The sequence below is a fragment of the Ambystoma mexicanum genome, chromosome 4q (genome assembly GCF_040938575.1).
Source record: "Ambystoma mexicanum isolate Mex_15411 chromosome 4q, UKY_AmexF1_1, whole genome shotgun sequence".
Classification (NCBI taxonomy): Eukaryota; Metazoa; Chordata; class Amphibia; order Caudata; family Ambystomatidae; genus Ambystoma; species Ambystoma mexicanum.
The window spans coordinates 217,090,778-217,111,528 of NC_090928.1; the positions used below are offsets into that span (position 1 = coordinate 217,090,778).

Here is a 20,751-nt window from a genome sequence, read left to right on the forward strand (position 1 = left end):
CAGGAGAGTCAGACAAACATCCAACAGTCAAGCCTTAAGTGCTGGGGTACTCACCAAGTGAGGACAATTGCACACAAGATGAACATTCTACCCAACAATGACCATACAAGGGAATTACTGACATGAGAAGGCAGGAAGGCGGCGAAAGAACAAAATGGTAAAAGACCAAGCAAAGAATTGTGACAGCCATTTTAGGACACTAGCCACAGTTTGTAGCCCAACATAGTAAAAGCAAAAGAGCCAAAAAATACAGCAAAAATTGAACAAATGTAACTGCTGCCACCAGCTTGTCTTAATGCATATTTAAAAGTAACCAACAATCCCTTGGATGTAAGTCTAGGGTGATACAAAAGTATCCCCATTGCACTGCAATGAAAGATGCTTTGTGCAATATGAAAAGGATACCCTGGTAACAAGTAAAAAGACCAAACGGAAACAGTTTCCCAGTACTGACAGTCTGAAGGACTAGTCAGTATAATAAATGAGCAAATGGCCAGTGAAGTTCAGCTGAAGGCTTCACATCTATGCAAAAAGTCAGGACACGATGTAAAACTAAAGCCAAAGGTTTGGGGGTCCCATTGAATATGGAGGGAAAGTTGCCTAAACAAGAAATCTTTCCTAAGCTATCCCAACAGTACTGAAACACGTTCTTAACAGTTCACAATGAGAGGAGTTTTGGGTAGTCAATGGGTTCTCATCACAGAAGGGCACTTTCTGCTGTTGAGGAGGGTACGCAAATACCCATCTTCTCTTTTTGACTGTTATGGTGCCCCCAATCACCCCAATCACATGATGCCAACGCAGGAGTAGGACTCCTGAATGAAGGGCTGCAGAAATATTGTAGAAACATTGTAGTTCTATGTGTGATATCACATATTGGCAGCTCTAGCAATGGGTCACCCTTTTCCTAAACACATGGTTGATATTGCAATTATGTTTTGGGAGGGAGAGTCCATGGTTATTAGGGATGGGAAGATCTGATACTCTCACTAGAGATCACTCTCGTTCTTAAAATGTTAACTGTTTGTGGTGGTAGGGATAATTGCTCTGGTGAAGGTCTGCACTGTTAGGCAAGATTGTATGCAGTACCCTTTGGGTGCACTACAACAACCCTGACCTCATGGCAATAGGAACCCAACCTATGGTATAAGCTTGTACTACACAGGTTGGTCGCGTGATGAGCAACCAGGCTTTATCTCAAGAGGGGTCAATGTGAGCAGTAGGGGAGTTCCACAGAGATTCACAGTGACAAGTATTCCAATAAACACTTACACACAAGGTTTCTTGAATAAACAATTGTCAGTTAGAATAAGCCTTCTTCAGAAAGAAGCAATATAAAAGAAACACCCGAATACACTTCAAAACTACACACTTTGTTTTATTTGTTTATAATCTCTACAGATTTAACAAAACACTGAAGTAGCAGAAGCACGTCGACAGTCCAACAGTCCGGCGTGCTTGGAAGTCGAAAGGTAACACAGATTAGTTTGAAGATGAAAGTGGAACAATGGTTTGGGTCTGCAAAGGGAGGATCACGTTGAAGATGTGTTGCATGATGTTTATTGTGGCTAAATGCCATGTCTGTTTATCACCACCTAGCAGTTTGTTCCAGCAAATTTCCTCGTCTTGAAGAGTAAAATTTGAGAAAATGTCTTTCAGGTAAGTAAGACGAATGTCTTGCGTCGCAGGACAGTTCAATAGGAGGTGGCGAATGGTTTCCTTTACAGTGGGAGATTTACAGATTCGGCAGCAGTTGGATGAAGATAATTGTCTGATAGCTAAAACTTCATTCGTTTCTAGAAGGTTCAGACGGGTTTTTAAGAAGTAGTTTCGCGCCGACCTATTCGGAAACGCGCCGACCTATTCGGAAAAAGTTGTAAGTAAGGTTGAACTGAATCCAGTTACTTAAAAGAGGGAGGGAGGTGGCTGGTGAGTTTATATTTGGCTGCGGTCTCATTGGTGTTGATCCAATCCAGCTCTCTGATCTTTTTGGTGACTAACTGGGTTAGATAAGCTCTTCTGTGTCACATGCTACTGAGTTTAAGATGGTCAGATTCTTAGTTCCCCATCTTGACAGCATTTGGCAGGTTCCAAGCCGAATTTCCTCACTTATCAGGTGGTAAGCATAAGGGGAGTCTTTCTGTATACATTTTCGGTATAACAAAACGCTGTTACAGTCTATAGTTGTTTTTAAAGATGAGAGGGTAAGTTCACGTCTGATTAATGTTATCGGCGTTGATTTTGGGAGGCCAAAGATTGATCTCCAAAAGATTGCTTCAAGTTTTGGCCACAGTTCTGGAGGGAGATTCGGGATAGCGTCCGCACCATAGGTCAAAGATGGTATGACCTTTTTGTAGAAGTCTCGCACAGGAATGATTGAAAATCTGCCGAATTTGGTGTCTATCGCTTTTCCTTGGGTTGCCAATTTAGTAGTTTTTGCATACATGGCCAAGTGCATCGCTTTTTCTCTGGGCGTGCTGTCAAAAATAACGCCCAGGTACTTAAAGTTAGTAACTCTCGATTGTGGTCGTGCCCAATTTGAGGGGAATTTTATCTCTCTTTTTCACAGACTTTTCAATGACCATCATTTTTGTTTTCGATTCGTTGATTTCCAAGTTGTTTACCGTCATATATTGTTGCAGATTAGTGAGTTGGCGTTGTAGGCCTATAGGAGTGTTGTCCAATAGAATTAGATCGTCTGCGTAAAGAAGGCGACTAATCAGATCACCTCCAAGTTTTTGAGTGAAAGTTCGTACTGATTTTTCGGATTCCTGAAAGTCGCCAAAGTAGGACCAAAACAAGGCTGGAGCCAAGGGACAACCCTGTTTGACACCCCTGGCCGTTATTTCCTCCGATAAGGCCCCTTGTTGATTGAGGCGGACCCGCATAGACGTATTAGAGCAGATAGCTTTGATTGGATGAAGTATGTCAGGTGGACATTTCCATTGGATAAGTTTGTCACAATCTTGCGCGATCCACTTTATCAAACGCCCGAGTAAGGTCGACAAAAGTGATGAAGCAGCGATGTCGGCCTTCTAAAATTTTACTTTTGAGCGAGCTCAGTATTAAGATGTTAGCGTTTGTGCCCAAGTTCTTTTTGAGCCAGTTTGCAGTTCATCTTGGCATGGGGCTTTGCTGGCCCAGGAGGTAAAATGCTTTAGGAGAAGAGACCCGAACAGTTTGCCTTTCGGGTCAAGAAGGGCGATGGGGCGTTAGCTGGCTGGATCTGACCCGTTTCCTTTTTTGTAGATGGGCACTACATTTGCACATGTCCACGATGGAGGGATGGACTTGGTGGAGGAACAGCGTCTAAAGATTTGGCTCAGGAGAGATGACCAGGCTTCAGGGTGTGATTTCAGGTCGAAGTTGGTAATTCCATCAGGACCTGGAGCATGTGATGGTTTAAATTTTTTAATCAAGTCTTGAATATCTTCAGTGTTGTCCAAACGGATCCAAGGAATTTCGCTGTTACCCGTCATTGGTTCGATGGTTGTGGGGCTCTGGAAGAGAGTTAGGAAATAAACTTCCCAAGCCGATTGACCAATTCCATTTAATTGGCACGGGCGAGCACCTGGTGTTGTCGAATGGAGCAGGGACCAAAAGTCTCTGGCATGGTTGCCAGTAATAGCCTTGAGGATGTCTTCAGCGTCTTGTTGGTAAAGCTTATGTCGATGGCCCCTCAGCCATGATTTGTACGTTTTCTTCGGCTACTTTGATGACAGAAGACTGCTGAAAGTCTAGTTTCCGTGCCTGCCTTTTTGTTTTTCTCAGATCTCTTTTTCAGCGATCAATTTGTCGTAAATATGTTTTTGGTCTGCCATTGACTACTTTTTTTCCTCTGTGGGACTCTAAAGATGGTCAATAGTGGGGTATAGTCCACATCCGTCCTGGGTAGTTGATTACTACAGTCTTTGTATAGGGCTGTTATAGAGGTTATGGCCTTTTCTGTCATCCTGAGTCTTGTTCCCTGCGAAGTTACTTCAATATTTGCACTCATTGTTTGATTTATCTGTGGGCTCGAAGTCCAGGTTGTTTCTAGGAGGTTGTGGTCGCTTTCCAATGTTTTGACCACCTTATATGAGGTGATGAGCGGGAGTAGGGAGCGTGACGCAAAAATGTGGTCGATTGTTGAGTTTGAGTTCCCTCTTTCCCAAGTTGGTAATCTGTTTGGGTCAAAAAAGACGATCAAGATCATCAGGTTTTGCAATTTAGCTGACCTCTGATCTGTTGGTAGTTTTTTTGGTTTAGTCGCCGTAGCTTTGGCAAGAGGTTAGCAGTTAATGTTAAGGTCTCCACATACCACTACGTGGTCCGGCTGATAGATGACTTAGGCTTGGTCTAGGTCTTGTTCGATCGTATTGATGAATTTTGAGCAGTCTATGGTAGCTGGGTTCCAATAGATTGTGACGACTATTAGTTTTGTTCGTTTTTCCATCCCTTGTTGGCCAATTTAATTTCACCATCAGCATGAAGTGATTTTCCTTCAGTTTTTGTATTTCGGTTAAACCACGTCCACTGCGGATTGCAATGAGAAGGCCCGCTGTTGGACGACCTGAAGGGCCTTTCTTGGCCAACACTACATTGGTCGCTTAGCCGTCGGGAATTGGAGGTCGGAGAAGCCATGTCTCTTGTAAGCAGATAATATCAGTCATTCAGGTTTATGGAACCAGGCGCAGTCAGGTGGAGAAATCCTTGTGTGTTCCATGAACACATTTTTATTCGGACTTGGTCGTTGGATTTCTGAGTGTCACTTGTGTTGCTGTAGATCTTGTTCTTGAGTGGCTATTTTTGTTGATTTATCTTTAGGGGTTTTGGCAGCCATGACCAAATAGAGTGCAGTGACGAACTTGGAGGGAGTGTGGGTACCTCAGAGCAAAGCTCGTTCTGGACTTTCCTTTGAATTTTCAGGTCTTCTTTTGGATATTTGGTCCTGGCGTGCGAGTCGAGGACCTTTGGGTTTTTATACACTGATTTTAAGAGGTTGTCGGGACGTTTTGAAGATGTTGATTCTTTTTTCTGGGAAGCTTTGTTGGAGCTTTCTTTAGGTTCTGAGGTGGTTGTGGTGGTGGATTCCTTCGGTAAAGAACAAAGTTTTTGGCATAGTGTGCCAGGTCGGTCGGTTACTTTTGCTTGTTCTTGAGTCTCTTTATGTTCCCAATAAATGCGTGGTTTTATTTTCCCCGAGGATTCAGTAAGATCTTAACCCATTATTAGTAGTTCCTCTAGAGCGGATTTTAGGAGAATGTTTGTTAGTGACGCTATATACAGATGTGAGATCGCCTTAGAGCCCTGATGACTTGGATCGACTATCTGGAGGTCGGCTGATTTCACTGAACATAGTTTCGGAATATGGCTGAATAAGTCAATGACTGCTCTTCTGTTTAGTATCACTACGTCGTGGTTCCTAGGAATTTGCTCTAGTTTTAATATCCATCGAATTTGAGGTTTCGTATGGTATGTCAGTTTTTGATTTGTAGACCGTCCTCGGAGCTTGCTTTGTATAGTCTCTTAATGGGGGTTTCTCTTGCGGAGCTTTTGAGCGGTGTACGCGGGGGCTTCTATGTGTTCTGTCTTCCTGTCCCGTGGACAGCCGATGTGTATGGCTGCCACGCTTGTTTCTCTCTTGTTTTTGAAGGTTAGATCTGGGTTGATGTGTAGCGCAAGGCTCCACGGGTAGATGTTCTTTTGAACCGTAACTGTTCTTGATCGCTCGGTGTCTTCGTTCTTCAAAGGTAAAGAATGGAGATTCAGTGGTCTCCGTTTCTTTGTTGGTGTGTTGTAAATGTGAAAGAATTACGGTGGAGTCTGGGATTTCTTGAAACTCTGAATGAGAAGTTGTTGTTATATCCGTAATGTGTTGGGTGATGTTCATCATATCCTCATTATTTAAGAAGGCTTCGACCCCTCTCGGGATTGGTTGAGTATCTCGGGTTCATCCTTGTTTGAGTCACGTGTATCTTTTACTTGCACCTTTGATTTCAGAAGATTCGGAAGGCGTTTTTGGGGAATTATTGCCTTCGGTCTGGCTGGCTCTTGCTGGTGGAAAATTGGTTCCAATAGTGAAGTTGTTTTAAATTTGGAATGAACTTCTTTATTTCCTTTAGGTGACCTGAACTTTTCGGTCGGAAGAGACAGGACTGTTCGGTCGATAAATGGTAGAGTTTGTGTGCCTTCCGATTTTGTAAGTGGCTTTCCTGGGGCCGTAGATCTCGTGGGCAGGACTAGTTCTTGAGTTGGAGGCGTAGGTAGGTCTTGAATGGATTTGTTAACAGTCGGTAATTTCTTTGCCTCTAAAGCCATGATGTAGCCTTCCAGAAAAGTAAATTTATTTAACATTGATGCTTGGATCGATCTTTGATCTTTCATCGTATCTGATTGTTTCGTACAGTTTGACGAGTGGATTAAGGGCTATCGTTAATGCTGACATCATCGTGCATGTGTCGAATTTTTTTGGTTGTGGGTCATTTGAAGATGCGGAACAATGGGGGGCAGGGCTACCCCTTATTGGAGACGGTGGGCGCGTAATTGGCATGTTCACAGACGACAGCCTTCTAGGTGGGTGATCTGAAGTGTGTCTTCTTTGGTTATTGTAGTTATCTAAGTTTGAATAAAAGGAATCTAAAGTTTTCTCAAATTGAAGTCCATTTTTAGATTTCAGAGGGTACTTGTTTCCGAGGTCCTTTTCTAAAGTTTGTATGTTGGGTCTGCAAGGCTCACTTAAGGGCGAAGTTGAAGTGTCAAGTACCTGGCCTATATAGTTGTCAGTGTCACTTGGATCAGTGTTTTGGATGGCCATCGGGCGACAAGTCTTGTGACGAAGGTTGAATTGGTCTGGCTGTATCAAGACACCCACGCGTTGGTAGAATCGGGCTGTTTGAAGGGGGGTATGGACTTCTCCGCCTCTGCTACCTCTTGAAGGTTGTTCCAACTTTGATTTCGTGATTCATGATCATTAATGTTGGAGTTTTGTAGAGCTTCTGAAGTGGGGGCAGAGGGTTTGTCCTTTTCCTTGGTGGCTTTAGGCGTGGCTGTTGGAGAAGACGTTAAGGGAGAATTCAGATTTCGGGCAGGCTGAGCCCCCAACTCCGCTGAGGTTTGTGCACTTACAGGAATCACATTTCCTGTGAAGTGCCAGTTAGCCCTGTATGTTATGGGCAAACCTGTTGTCTTTAGATGAGGGTAGAGAAGGCTTTCGTTGTGCTAGTATCAGCCTATGATATTTGTGGGGTGGTGTGATTTTTGTCTGCAGCCTCAAGAATTTCAGTATCTGTCAGCTCTTTACATTTCTCTTGGATGGCTTTTGAGTGTTTGTGGAAAAAGTCTGATAACAGTTTAAAGGGATGTTGGGGCTTTTTAATACCCTTTCGTGTGCCTTTGGGGCCAACACGGACCGTTTTGATGGATGTGTCCTGTTTTTCTGTGATCTTGTGGGTAGACGAAGATTTTACTTGTTTGGTTGGTTTACCTTGAACATGGTTTTCCTTAATTAAATCTCCAGTAGGTCGAATTCTTTTTTTTTTTGGTTTTCAAGAGGGGTTTCCCCCTTTTCATGAATCGTTGGTTGTAGTGATGGGATGACAGAACTTTCATCCCGACTCACATTTTCAGAGGATAGATTTGAGGAATTGTCCCTGTGGATCGTTGCTATTACCGTTAATACGGTAATAGGTGAAGCTGTCATGTTTTCGCTTACAGGTGCTGGCGTTGAACACACGGCTCCCGGCACACACGGGCGTAATTGCTCTATCGCTCTGGGCTGGATCTCCTCGATGGAATTAGGACCCTGGGCCTCTCTCCTCCCAGGCCGAAGACCAGGCATGCTGCTCTCCTGAGCGACAACCTCCTCCGGCCTCGGCACGTCGAATTCACGCCTCGCCAGTACCGGCCCCGCCTGCAAGCTCAACGCCGCCTCCCCTCCGGGAGACCGCGGAGCACCGGCCGCTGCGGCAGCCATCACGGCCGGCTCAGGGGAGGCACCAGTAGGCAAAGGCGCGGGACTCAAAGCGGGCCCCCCTCCGGGGAACCGCTGAGCACCAGCCACAGCTAAAGTCGCCACCGCACACTCAAATGGGGCGCCGGCCGCCCTGACCGGAGTGCTCGACGCAGCCCCCCCTCCGAGGAGCCGCAGAGCTCCAGTGAGGACCAAGCCGGCATGCAGGGATTCAGCAGTCGCAGCAGGCGCAGACGAGGAGCGAGTCTCGTCACGGCAGCCATCCTGGGCTATGATGCCTCCACAAAGTAAGTCAGCTTCACTATGGAGTAAAGAAAGTTTATCGTTGGAGAAGCGTAGATGATTTTCACTGCCCATTTTGTGGGGAAAAAGAACGTTGGCTCTGTTTCCATTTCCGTGGTGTAATGGTTGATTAAGACCCGAAATCGGGTGGATGACCATGTCATTGGTGGTTTGAGTAGGAGAAGATTGCTTAAGGTCTTGAGTAAAGATTGTAGTTGAGGTTTTTATTGATGACAACTTAGAGTAGCTTCTTAGGCAGCGTCCTGTAGTATCTTCTGGATCCAGGAGCAGCATCGAAGAAGAGGCAGCCTTGGCCGTCTTGCCTGGCATGACTGCAAGACTGCCACTCTGCATCCGCTCTGCGGAGTAAGTGAGCCTTTGTAGGGTCAGGTGTAACAGGAAACACAACTCCAACAGTAAAACTGGAGAAAAGACTGGGTGGTGGGGGTAAGCTGCAAGACTGCCACTCGCCGCCACTCTGCGTCCGCTACACACTCTCTAAATCAGTAAAGACCATTTTTGGGAAGGCACACAGCCATAACCTGCACCCTCAGGTGACTTCAATAATTAGGGTGCAGAGGACATTAATATCTTACTGTTGCATTTAGAATACTCTTAAAACTTGGTCAAAGGAAAAAGGTTATTAGAACAAACAAGAGACCACAAATATTCTTACGAAGGCAATTACTTTTGGATCCCCCTAAGCAGTCATTCAGTATTACAGGGTAAGCCAAAGACAATGGGCAAAAGCCTATATGAGCAAAAAAATTATTTGCACAATGTTTTACAAGTCTTTGAAGAAAAGAAGAATTAATGTAGGGCCACAAGCCGTTTAGGCTTGTGAGTAGTAGAAGATGCAAGCAACTCTACAATAAGAGGTAAGTTCTCTCAGACTTTACAGTACCTTTGGATTGAAGAAAAAGTGCAGCAGAGGACTCCTGTTCCTGTGCAGCTCTGCAGATCTCACTGTTCCAGGGCCTGAGTCATGGGGACAAGAGGGAGGACTTCTGGGGAATCCTGCACTGCAGCGGGACGGTCACCACTCACAACCGGCAATAATTCAAACAAGTGGCACTTTGGTGTTTCAGCTTCTCAAGACTACCGCAAAACACTGTTTTCTTGCCGTCGATATGGACTTCTTGCTTCTTGGGTCCTGCCCTCTGTTGAGGGGGGGTTGGAGGGGGGGGGGGGCTCAGGCTCGGTCAATCCTGCTTCCTGGGAGTTCGGAGGATCTTCCTGGAGCTCTTGGCCAACTTAAAAGCAACGCACACAATCTGGTGTTACTCTCCCTGGCGTTTCAATTTCCAGCAGCAACTTTGTAGAAATGCAACCAGCTCCGAGAGAATATCCAGATGGCTTAATTTCGAGTTGATTGGTCGCACCAACTCCAGGCGAGAAGTCGTCCTTGCAGGGCTTCTCTGTCGAGATGAACTCAGCGATTCGGACCTGCAGCAGGGCTTCACCGGCAAACCAAAGGTCCAGGAGTTGCAGCAGGCGTCCTCTTCAATATCTTCTGCGGTTCCTTCGTCCAGTGGTCGACCCCGCCTTCCAAGCCAAAAGCCTCGCCTTTTATTCAGTTCTCTCGCATTCATTCCAGCCTAGCTGTCAGTCACCCAGCAGGGTAGCTGTTCTTGCCGGACAGTCAGCCGGCCAATCACCACAGTGCATTTGGGTCACCAAGGAGACTAAGCACAGGGATTTTCGAGCACCTCCCTCACCTTCCTGCCCCCCCCAGACACCTTGGAGCCAGAGGTGGGCTCCACTTGTGAATGCCGGCGAAGTGAACGAAGGGACCAAACCTGGTTTGGCGCGCATAGTAAATCTCAAGGAGGACCTTTCCACAAAGAAATGACAAAAAAAGAAGACTGAGCCATTTTGACAAAAATGCAGCCCACGGTAAATGCACACCACAGTAGTTGAAAGTAAACCACCAGCCATTCATCGAGGAAAGGGTTAACATAAAAATGTTACATGAGGAGCTAGACAAAGGATACCAAGTAACCCCTCCAGCACCCTATTGTAAGATAGTGTGTAATGGGTCTAGAAAGTTACAGATGCAAGTAAAGTCAATTTCACTTTACTGCTCTTGGAAACAGCAGTTTATCCAAGAGAAGGTATTTAAACCTTTGAAAAATTTGAAAGACTTCCCGGTGTCACTGCACTGAAGGTGCAGTGTGACAATGTAAAAGATTATGCCTATGGAGTTTGTCAGACTTCACAACCAAAAGAAAGAGTGTTAAAAATCACATTTAAAAAACGCGAGAGTGGGCAAAAGAGTATCACTCTCTCCAGGTTAAAAAAATCAAGTCTTCAAAATCCAGCAAAGTTGCTGGGGGTCCCTAAGGTGGAGGGAGTGAACACATTTCTGAGAATTCGCCCTAACATGCACCATAAGACAAGGGTGACATTGTTGACACTGTAAATGCGTCATGCATTCCAGGCTAAATTGTAAAGAATAATTACACTCAGTCATTTGCATTTCTGGTTTGCCACTTGCTCTTGTTGCTACAACAATCCAGTCTTTTTTTAACGAGCAAATGCTATTTTCTTATACAGAATGACAACTTTATTTCAGTAAAAAATATGTGAATGGAATTTGAGAAAAAAAAAAAACAGGGATTCAACAAAAATGTTTCTGGAAGGGACCATGTGGCTATGGAAATGTAGTGGCTCTGGCATTTACACTGCATCCCCTGCTCCAGCAAGGAGGTCTTTAGTGTGTACAACCTGGCTATCTTGTACCATCAACATTAGTTGTTCAAATGTGAAGTCTTGCAAACCTGTTATCTTTTCTCCCGAGTTGACAACATGGAGTATGTAGAAATAGAGAAAGTGAAGTCTGTGGTAGGTTAGAGGGAACAATTTTTCTCGTGTCCCTTTTCAGTCATCCAGCCATATTGCGGATAATTGTTAATAAACTCCATCATTATTCCTGGATCTCATCTGCAACAATATCAGGATCTCTCAAATGTCTGTTGCCTAATTTAGTTGAAAATGTACATTTGTGGTTTGAAATGTCATACGGGTTCTTGCGCAGTGCTAGACCAGATTCCTGGCCAAACACATCAGGTAATCCAAATAAACTGACATGGCATTTGTAAGACAGCTAGGAATTTGTACATCACCATTTGTTTTACACGCAACCCCGCCAAAAAAAACTTTACCTGAAGAGCTCCCACCACTTGTTCCTGAACTTGGAAAAACAGGAGCAATCGGAGGATTTATCCCTGAAGCCATGTCAAGCAGAGGCTGGATTACTTCACTCTTGAAGACACTATTTTTCTGCCACAAATTTAGTACTCTGACAATTTTACTCTATGAAAAAAGAAAAGAAACGAAAAAGAACTCTGAACATACAGTAAAAGAACAGACCTGCACAAAAAACACTTGCCAACACTAACTGATCACAAAGAGACATATGTTGCACTTACCTAAAAGAAAATGTAAAACATGGCCTATCTAACCTAATGAAGTACAGCACATACCGAGCTATGCACAAGACTGGCCACCAACTGTCATGTTTCACTTGTGCTGCACCAAACAATGTAAAACAACCCATAGGTTCTGTAATGGTTCCTGCAAACATCAGGAACTAAGTTTGGACTTTACGGTCTTGTAAGTACATAATCATTCTCCTAAGGAATCCAAAATCACCCCTTTCAATCATTTGCATATATAGGCCAACATTTGCACTACAATACTAAAGTAGTAACCGATAGGAAATTGTTAGGCAAATTTTGTATGCAGTACCCTTTTGGGACCACTACACAACTACAGGTGCAAGCGAAACCAACCTTTGGTAGAAGTCTGTACTACACAGTTTGTGGTAGCGGATCTCAGCAGCCAGGCTCATCTCAAGAGGGAATGTGAACTGTAATGAAGTTACACAGAGATCTACAATCACAGGTGTTCAAATAAACGCTTACACTCAAGGTTTCTTTGTTAAATACTTATTAATTTATTTAACTGTTAGCTATAAAGGCTTCATAAGAAGGAGGCAATATAATCGCACAAATGGACTCCAGTACTGTACACTCCATGTTTCTGAGGCATTCAGAATACTTTGAAGGAGGAGCAAAAAGGCACGGGTTATCAGAACATAGAAAGAATACAGTTATTTCTTAGGCAGTGCAGATATTTTTTTCAATTCAATAGGCTAGGCCAAAGTCAATGGGCTAAATTCTTGGATAGGATAAAGCAGTTCTGGTAGATAAACAGAGAAGTCCCTGCTAAAGTTCTCAGGAATAGTTTGTAAAAAGAAGAATCTCATGTTGGGTCACAAGCTGATTAGGCCTGTGAGTTAAGTTTCAAGCACTTTCACCGCAAGAGGCAAGTACTCTCAGTCTGTTTTTACAGTAGCTTTACAAATGGAGAAAGCTGCAGCTGGTGTCCTCTGTTCCTGCAGCTCTTGCTGTTCCTGGGCCTCACTCGTGAGGACAAGCGTTAGGACGGCGGGGGACTCCTGCACTGCACTGGGACTGGTTAAAAAGCGGGCAACTGGCAAATCTTCAATTCCGGTAGCTGTAGTTAAGCACACAAGCTGGTGTCCCTCTTCCTGGTTATTCGGTTTCCAGCAGCACTCTAAGGAAAATACAACCAGCTCAGAGAATGGTATCCAGGTGGCTTAGTGTCGAGTTGATTGGTCCCACCAACTCAAAGGGAGAAGTCGTCCTTGCAGGGCTTCTCTGTCGAGATGAACTTAGCAATTCGGACCTGCAGCAGGGCTTGACTGGGCAAACCAACGGTCCAGGAGTTGCAGCAGCCGTCCTCTTCAAGCTCGTCTTCGGTTCTTTCGATCCAGTGGTCGACTGCCTTCCAAGCCAAGAGCCTGGCCTTTTATTCAATTCTCTACCATTCATTCCAGTCTAGCTGTTACTCACCCAGCAGGGTGGCTGTCCTTGCCGGACAGTCAGCCAGCCAATCACCACAGAGTGTGTTTGGGTCTCCTAGGAGACTAAGCACAGGCAGTTACGGGTACCTCCCTCACTTCCTGCCCATACCAGACTCTCGGGCGCCATAGGCAGTCTTCACCCCTGAAGCCCGCCAAAGGCGAATGAACAAAGGAACCAAACCTGGTTTGGCGCGCAGAGCAAAACTCTAGAAGGACCTTCCCACAAATAAATGGCGAAAAAAGAAGACTGGGACCTGTTTTTACATAGGGGGCTCAGACGCCATCTTGAAAAACATGGTTCCCGTGATTTAATGCTAGTGGTGTTCGTGGTCGTGAAAAATCATGGTAGTTTGTTGTAAAACCACTGCCACCATCCATTCGAGACGAAAGGGCAGCATTCCAGCCTGTTTGTCTGAAATGTCAGGCGCCGTATGTCCATCTGTACTCTGTAACCTAGCACATATGATGTAACCAAGTAACTGCATGTCCTAATGTACTCATGCCTACGCACACTTTCATGTAAACAGAGCTTCAATGCCTTGGGGCTGTAGTGCGCTTTACAAATGTAAAAAATAAAATAAAAAAAATTTGACTGCTACATGACTATCTAGACACAGGCGATACTAAGTAATCCCTCCTGCACTCTATTGTAAGATAGTGTGTGCTGGGTCTAGGAATTTTAAAAGGCTAGTAAAGTCAATTTCACTTTACTTACTCTGTGGAACAGTAGTTTATCCCAGAGAAGGTATTTAAACTTTGGGAAAGCCTGAAAAGGTTTCCCTGTGCCACTGCACTGAGGGTGCTGTATGAGGCAAATGAAAAGTGGTGCCTAGGGAGTTGTCTAAAACTCCATAACCAAAGAAAACACAAGAGTAAAACACCTTTCAAAACACGAGAGAGTGGGGAAAAGGGTTGCACTCTCTCCAGGTAAATAAAAATCAAGTCCTCAAAATCCAGCAAAGTTGCTGGGGGTCTCTAAGGTGAAGGGAATTAGCACATTTTTTAGAATTCCCCCTAACAGAGATGAAGGACAAACCATGCCTTCAACACACCTGTCAGAAGATGCCCATTTCTGGTGTACACAACACATCTTGTACCCATTTCTACCATTTATAATGTGAGGTCAATGAATGAAGTTTCATCCTTGAACACGGTTCATTTACCTTTGTTGACTGCTTACAAAACCAGATTGTCAGTTATTTGCTTTTAGAGTTCCTGTCCTGAAACATTTTTTGGAAGGTCTAAAAAGAACACCTTTAAAAAATAAAATAAAGACAAGTTTGAGCCCATGCCAAAATATGTAACAAAAGGATTCTCCTGGAAGCCATCTTTTCCCAGAGAACAGTTTCTTCTAGTCAATACACAATCATGTAAACCCTATAATTTAATGATTAATAGTAAAATATCCTCAGCCTATTATATATCCAAGAGTCGTCATACTATATATTCAAGAGTTACTGTACTATTTGTGCGGTGCACAGGGTTTGCAGTGCCAGCAAAATGTCATCCTGCCTGTCCATAGGCGGTTGCATCAGGAGCATCGGCAGTGGCGTGGTGTCCGGTTCCTCCTCTGCCTGCCATTCTTCTTCGACTCTCAACGTCTGCCTCGTCGGGATCGTTCCCGCTGGCCTTCTCTTCAAAATTCTTGTCGAGGGCTGCTTTGACGATAGCCAGCTCGTCCTCGGAAGAGGTATCCGAGTCCGTCAGGGCTACCTGCCCAACCCCCTTCAAATCCCAGGGTTTCACGGGGGTCCTTTCGATAAACTGGAAAGGATATCCCCTCCGGAGCTAGGGAAACTCTAGGCCTGGAAGTCGTCTGCACTGGGGTCACCTCCGTAGGCTTTGCCAGGGCCGCCACAAATCACTCAATCGAGGCCTTAGCCGGGTGAATCGGGGCCTTCACGACCATGGGCGTGTCTGAAGCCTTCACTTTGGGGGGGGAGTCACCGCCTCGCTCCCCCTTGGCTTTCTCTGTCGGGTTCCGGGGCTTCTCCCGAAGCTTACCCGGGTTGTCCGACTTCCTTTTCACTGAACCGGAGCATTGGCTTGTGGTTGACTGCATTGGTGACATTGCGCCCTGCCTGGCAGCCGAGGAGCCCGAACCAACGGCACTCCCGGTGTCTGCGGACTCGCGGTGCTTTGCCTTCTGTTGGGCCCCCGTCGCCAGAACACCCTCAAAGGACTTAGAAGACCGCTCTGATTTCTTCTTCTCACCGGCTGCTGGGCTCTTCACCTTCAGCCAGTTAGCGAGTCGTGTGTGTATGACGGTCCTTCATGGTCCGGGTGGACATTTTCTTGCAGAACTCAGTCCTCCACATGCGACTTGTCAGCGTGAAGGCAGTAGAGACACGGAGTGCTCATCCTCCTTGAAGACATTCTGTAGTCCACATCCTGGGCAGATCCTAAACAGCTTGGATCCAGTGGCTGTCGAGTCTTTATCCTGGGCCATGTCCACGCGGGGTAGGCCTCAACGGTCTTCCAGAAGCCTCCAAGAAGTTAACTTCGACGAAAATCACCCTTGAGGGGTGTAGAAATTTCCAAAACGGGTCATCGTTGATCGGAAGAAGAAACGGTGGAGCTGGAGGCTCAAATTGACCGAAAAATAAAGAGTAAACTAAAAATCTGAAGCTGGCTGCCAGAGGAGGGGCTTAGGTAGAGGCAGTCATTGGCTGGGGCAGTATGACCCATAGACCAGTGATTGGTTATGAGTAGAAAGACAGTTCAGAAACGAAACTGATTTTTTCTTGACCGAGGATTCCCAGCTTGACGACAGGGAATATTCATGAACATGGTAATCCATGCCAGACCCCATGCTAGAGAAGGCAACCAGTGTGCTGGGCGAAAAAAACAATCTGAGGGACCTTGATGCGTGAGGGATCTTGGGTACACTACACGTCAAGTAGGGATCGCGTTACAGGCACGCCTATGTCAACAACCCTTTAATTTCTCGAAAGGCAAGATGCAATACTCTGCAGTTACCACTGGATGTCGGACTATATGCACAGCATGTGATTCTAAGCAGATCAACAAACATCAGAAACAGTTTACAGAGACATGCATTGGACATGCTGGAGTACAAAAACAGTCGGTTATGGTTATGCATACATAGTTACAGTCGACACAGAAAGTGAAAGGGTCTGAGGTGTGGTTGAAAAGTGTGGTTTTGAGGTTTTTGCTGAAAGTGGTGAGGGAGGTTTTGGCTCTTAAAGCATGGGGCAGGGCGTTCCAAAGTTTAGGCGCCAAGTATGGAAAGCCTAGACCTCCTCCTTTGGCTCTTTTGATGTGCGTGATGTTCAGCTGGTTAGCGTGGTGCGTTCTAGGACTTGGTGCGTTCTAGGCCTTGTGGAGGTGTCTTTCTGGATGGTTTCAGATAGGTAGGGGGGCAGAGGCTAATGCATGTGTGTGTGTCAAGGTAAGAGTCTTAAATGCAATTCTTTCTTTACCCGGGAGCCAATGGGCATCTCATCTTGCTTGTGTGATGTGATGTGATGTGATTTCTTTTGGGGGTGTTGAGTGCTGCTCTGAGCGCATTGTTCAGGACAGTTAGGAGCCGGTGTATGTTTTTAGCTGAGGTGCCTGCAAGGAGAACATTGCAGTAATCAAGCTTAGCCCCAATAATGGCTCTAGCAACAGAGGCAGTTTTGGTTGGAGAGGAATGGTTTGATGGCGTTTATGAGTTTGTTGGCGTGGACGGAGGCGATGGCACTGACCTGTCTGTTCATGGATAGTGTGGAATCAAGGTAGACCCCAAGGGTCTTCACTAAAGGAGAGACAGGAATGGTGGTGCTGTCTACAAGGAAGTTGCAGTATTTTTGATTCAGTTTGTCTAGTATTACTTTTGGGCCTAGGAGAATGATCTCAGTTTTGTCTCAGTTGAGGCATAGCCCATTTTCTGCCATCCATGCTTGGATGGTGGAGTAAATTTGGAGAAGGGCTGTAGAGTCGTGGTCATATGATCCGGAGAGGGGAAAGAACCGGTGTGCCATCGGCATAGTTTGTGTAAGATATGCCGAAGGAGTCCAGTTTGTCGTAAAGGGGCTTGGTAAATACGTTGTAAAGGGTGGGTGCAGTGCAGGAACCCTGTGGAACATCGCAGTGGATGGTGTTGGGTGCAGCATTTGCAGAGTCTGAGAAGACTTTCTTAGCTCTGCCTTCTAGGAAGGAGGTTAACCATGAGGAGGCCTGTTTAGAGAAGTGGGCTGCATTGGTCAAATGGGAGATGTGTTTTGTGATCGACGAGGTTGAACGCGGCTGATAGGTCCAATAGTAGTAGGAGGGCCGGTTTACCAGTTTCCATTATCTTTGTTATTTGGTTTTTTAGATCCAAGAGGGCTGTTTTGGTGCCGGCATTTGCAGAATCCAGATCGCTTTTGCCTAGAATGGAGTTGGTTTCAATGAAATACTGGATTTGGTTGTGGGCGGCTTAATCTCAAATTTTAAGCAGGAAAGGGATGGTAGTAATGGGTCCGTAGTTGGGTGGAGAGGGATCAAGGGATGGCTTTTTAAGGAGGGGGCAGACCCATGCTTCTTTTAGACTAGATGGGACAGTACCAGAAGTGAAGGAGGCATTAAGGAACGCCGTGATAATGGGGGCCAATGAGTCTGCGCATTCTTTAATGATGCTTGGCGGGCAAATGTCGCCTTTGCATGTGGATGGTTTGAGGTGTTGGAGGAGAGCTATGACTTTGGTTACAGTGACTTCTCTAACTGCAAAGAGAGGAGAGGGAGGAGTTAGCATAGCGGTGGTGGGTGTGGCAGGAGGGTCTGGGTCAGAGTTGGGTAGAGTGTTACGCTGTGATTGTATTTTGTTTTGGAGGAGAGAGATTTTATTTAGAAGTGCAGCTTGAATCCTGGTGCACCATGCTTCGTCTATCATTATTTTGTCGGGGCTGGTGCTGGAGGAGGGGTGTGGGGGGCACACGGGGGGACTAGGGGGTGGTGAAGTCTTTGAAGATGGTGAACAGTTCCTTGGACTTGGAGTTCGCTTGGAGATACGGAGGTTGATGTCATTGGATTTGGCAAGGAAGATGGCTTTTTGTATTGCTCTGAGATTCTTTTGCATTCCTCATAGTTGGCGTCACAGGGGTTGCACTGCCATTTGGTTAGGGCGGTGCGTTTGTTGGTGCGGAGTGTGAGTAGGTCGTCTGTGAACCATGAATTGGTGCACATGGATTTCTTCTCTTTTTTTGCTTCTAGTGGGGCTATGGCATTGACGGCTCTTGTGAGCGTGAAGATGTCGGCCAGAGTGTTAGGGTCATTCACGAAGGGGGGTTTCAATTTCGTGACATCTAAAAGGGGGCTGAGTTTGTTAGCTGTGAGTTTTTTGGAACTTCTGACTGTGGCTGGGGGCATGTGTGAGTGATTTAGTGGTGGGTGTAATGGGGATGGAGAATTGGATGCAGTTGTGATCCGTCCATGGGTATGCCATGTTCGATATTGTGGAGGAGCAGTTGTGGTCTGCTACCCAGTCCAGAGTACGGCCTTTAGAATGTGTGGGGCGAGGGACTGTCTGAAGCCAAGGTCTTTAAGTGCTTTGATGAGGGTTGAGGCTGCTTTATCCTTTGGGTCGGCGAAGCCAAGATTGAGGTCACCCAGTAGGATGGATTTGGTTGAGTTTTTTTAGATTGTTGCTTAGGACGTGGAGGAGTTGCCCTGGTCAGGGAGGGTCCTGGTATGTTGGGTGGTTGTATGCGCGGTGTAGAGGAGTGGTTCGATGTGCTGGTGCTGGTTTGTGTGGAGTGGGTGTGGTTGTGATGTGGTTGGAGGGTGTGTGATTAGCTATGGTGTGGGAGCCTAGCTTATGATTTCTCCTAGACCTCGTGGGGAGGCTAGTGAGAGGCATGGGCTCGGTACGAGCTCAGTCTTGAGTTCCTGGTTTTGTCTTGTGAAGGCTGCGCAAGTGACGAGATTGCTCATGACAGTAATGTTAATGGTCCTGTTGAGCTTCTGTGGTGAGGAAGGGGAGAGGTGTGTAGGGGGTATCCGGGGTGCTTGTGTTCGTATGCAGGAGTGTGATCATAGTGAGAGCTATTGTGAGGAGTGGGAGTGATGCTGGTGGTAGGTGAGGTGTGTCTACATGTGAGGGGCTTGAGTGGCAGGTGGTAATGTATTGTTGTATATATTGGGTGGGGTGCAATAAGTGGCACAGCGGTGGCTGTTGCCGGATATTCTGAACGTGGAGGTAATATGTAATAGAGTATTAGTGAGATTTAATAGATGCAAGAGCAATAGGTACGGTTTAATGTTCTATGCTAACTACACAGTGGGCTCCTGTGTAGCAGTCAGTGTTCAATGGTGCTGGGAACACAGTGTGCTGGATGCAGTTACTGAGTTGTCGGTAAGTGCTGCCTAATTACGGCATGCGCAGACAGTGGACTACTGGAACTGGCACCTGTAAACACGGTATTTCCAGTTGGTTTTGTTTTGACTCCTACCACTGAGTTGGCGCTGGTCGACTCTACACCAGTTCTAAGAGTTAAGTTACTCAACTCTCGCTTGTTGGTGGCGCATTAGAGCCTCATACACGATCTACTTTCCACTGGTGGTCTTGACTTGCTTTGCATAACTGAAACATGGCTGACTGATTCTTTGGCCCAATGATTCCACAGTTCCTACCTGATGGCTTTAACATCTTGCATATGGATAGAGATGCGTCCCATCCTGGGTGTGGGGATGCCATTATTTTATTTAATTTTTTTTTAATCGGCTCTTAAAATTTGCCCGCGCCTCTTGTTCATGCTCTAGGCATGGAGTCATTACTGGTACATTTGACTTTATCTGCATCACAGTCGGTTTACTTTCTCCTCGTTTATCATCCACCGGGGTCTTGTTCACTTTTTCTACATCTTTTTTTGAATTTGTCGCCTCATTGAAGCTGAAATATTCCCACCTAGTTGTCCTAGGCTATTTAACATCAAGAGTTAATCTGCCTTTAGCCCCAAATCTTAGGCAGTTTCTCAATAGTTTCCGAGATTTAGGTATTAAACAATACCTGACCGAACCTACTCATCAGCTGGGTGGAATCTTGGATCTAGTTTTCACAGCCATCCCAGGAGTCGTGGTTCTCCCTGCTATGCCGCTCGTCTGGACAGACCACTTTCTGGTCTCTTTTACAGTGCTACTTACGATTCGTCTGTTGCCTCCTGTAAAACTTACTATTCTCAGGAGAAACTGGCGTAATGTGGTCCCAATAACAGCGCTATTGATCTTTCTATCCGGTCTCAATCATTGTTGAAAGCCGCCGATCTACTTGCACCTCTTCCGTGCGCTAGTGTTGGTTGTATTCCTTCCCAACCATGGTTCTCCGCTGAACTAAAAGCAGCTAATCTCGGTGTTTGTCAAGCGGAGCGTAAATAGCGCTCTTTTTACAGCTCTTCTGATAAAGCTATGTTCGCTTCTCTATCTAGGAAGATACCTGTTGATTAAACCTGCCAAGAAGTCTTTACACGCAGTGTTGAAGCTGCCCTTAATCCGAAGGAGCTTTTCTTTGTTAAATCTTTCTTCTCAACTGCACATTTTCTCTAAAGTTCTGCTATCCCAGTCTCATTGTGATGTGTTGGCAGATTTTTTCATTCTCAATTCACTAGCATTCGTGACAATGAATCCGCACACTGGCACTGGGGCGAAG

At 45.7% G+C, this 20,751-nt stretch overlaps 1 protein-coding gene across 3 annotated transcripts in view; it reads right to left on the bottom strand.

Annotated features, from left to right (window-relative positions):
- SCAF8 (SR-related CTD associated factor 8) overlaps positions 1-20,751 on the bottom strand; it is a 2,093,867-nt gene that overhangs the window by 1,845,449 nt on the left and 227,667 nt on the right. For all 3 annotated transcript variants that reach the window (XR_011268119.1, XM_069607748.1, XM_069607747.1), the window contains exon 5: positions 11,398-11,548. Coding sequence is in view for 2 of the 3 variants with exons in the window: in XM_069607748.1 (XP_069463849.1) it covers positions 11,398-11,548 (151 nt within the window). In the remaining variant the exon portion in view is untranslated. The remainder of the gene's footprint in view (positions 1-11,397; positions 11,549-20,751) is intronic.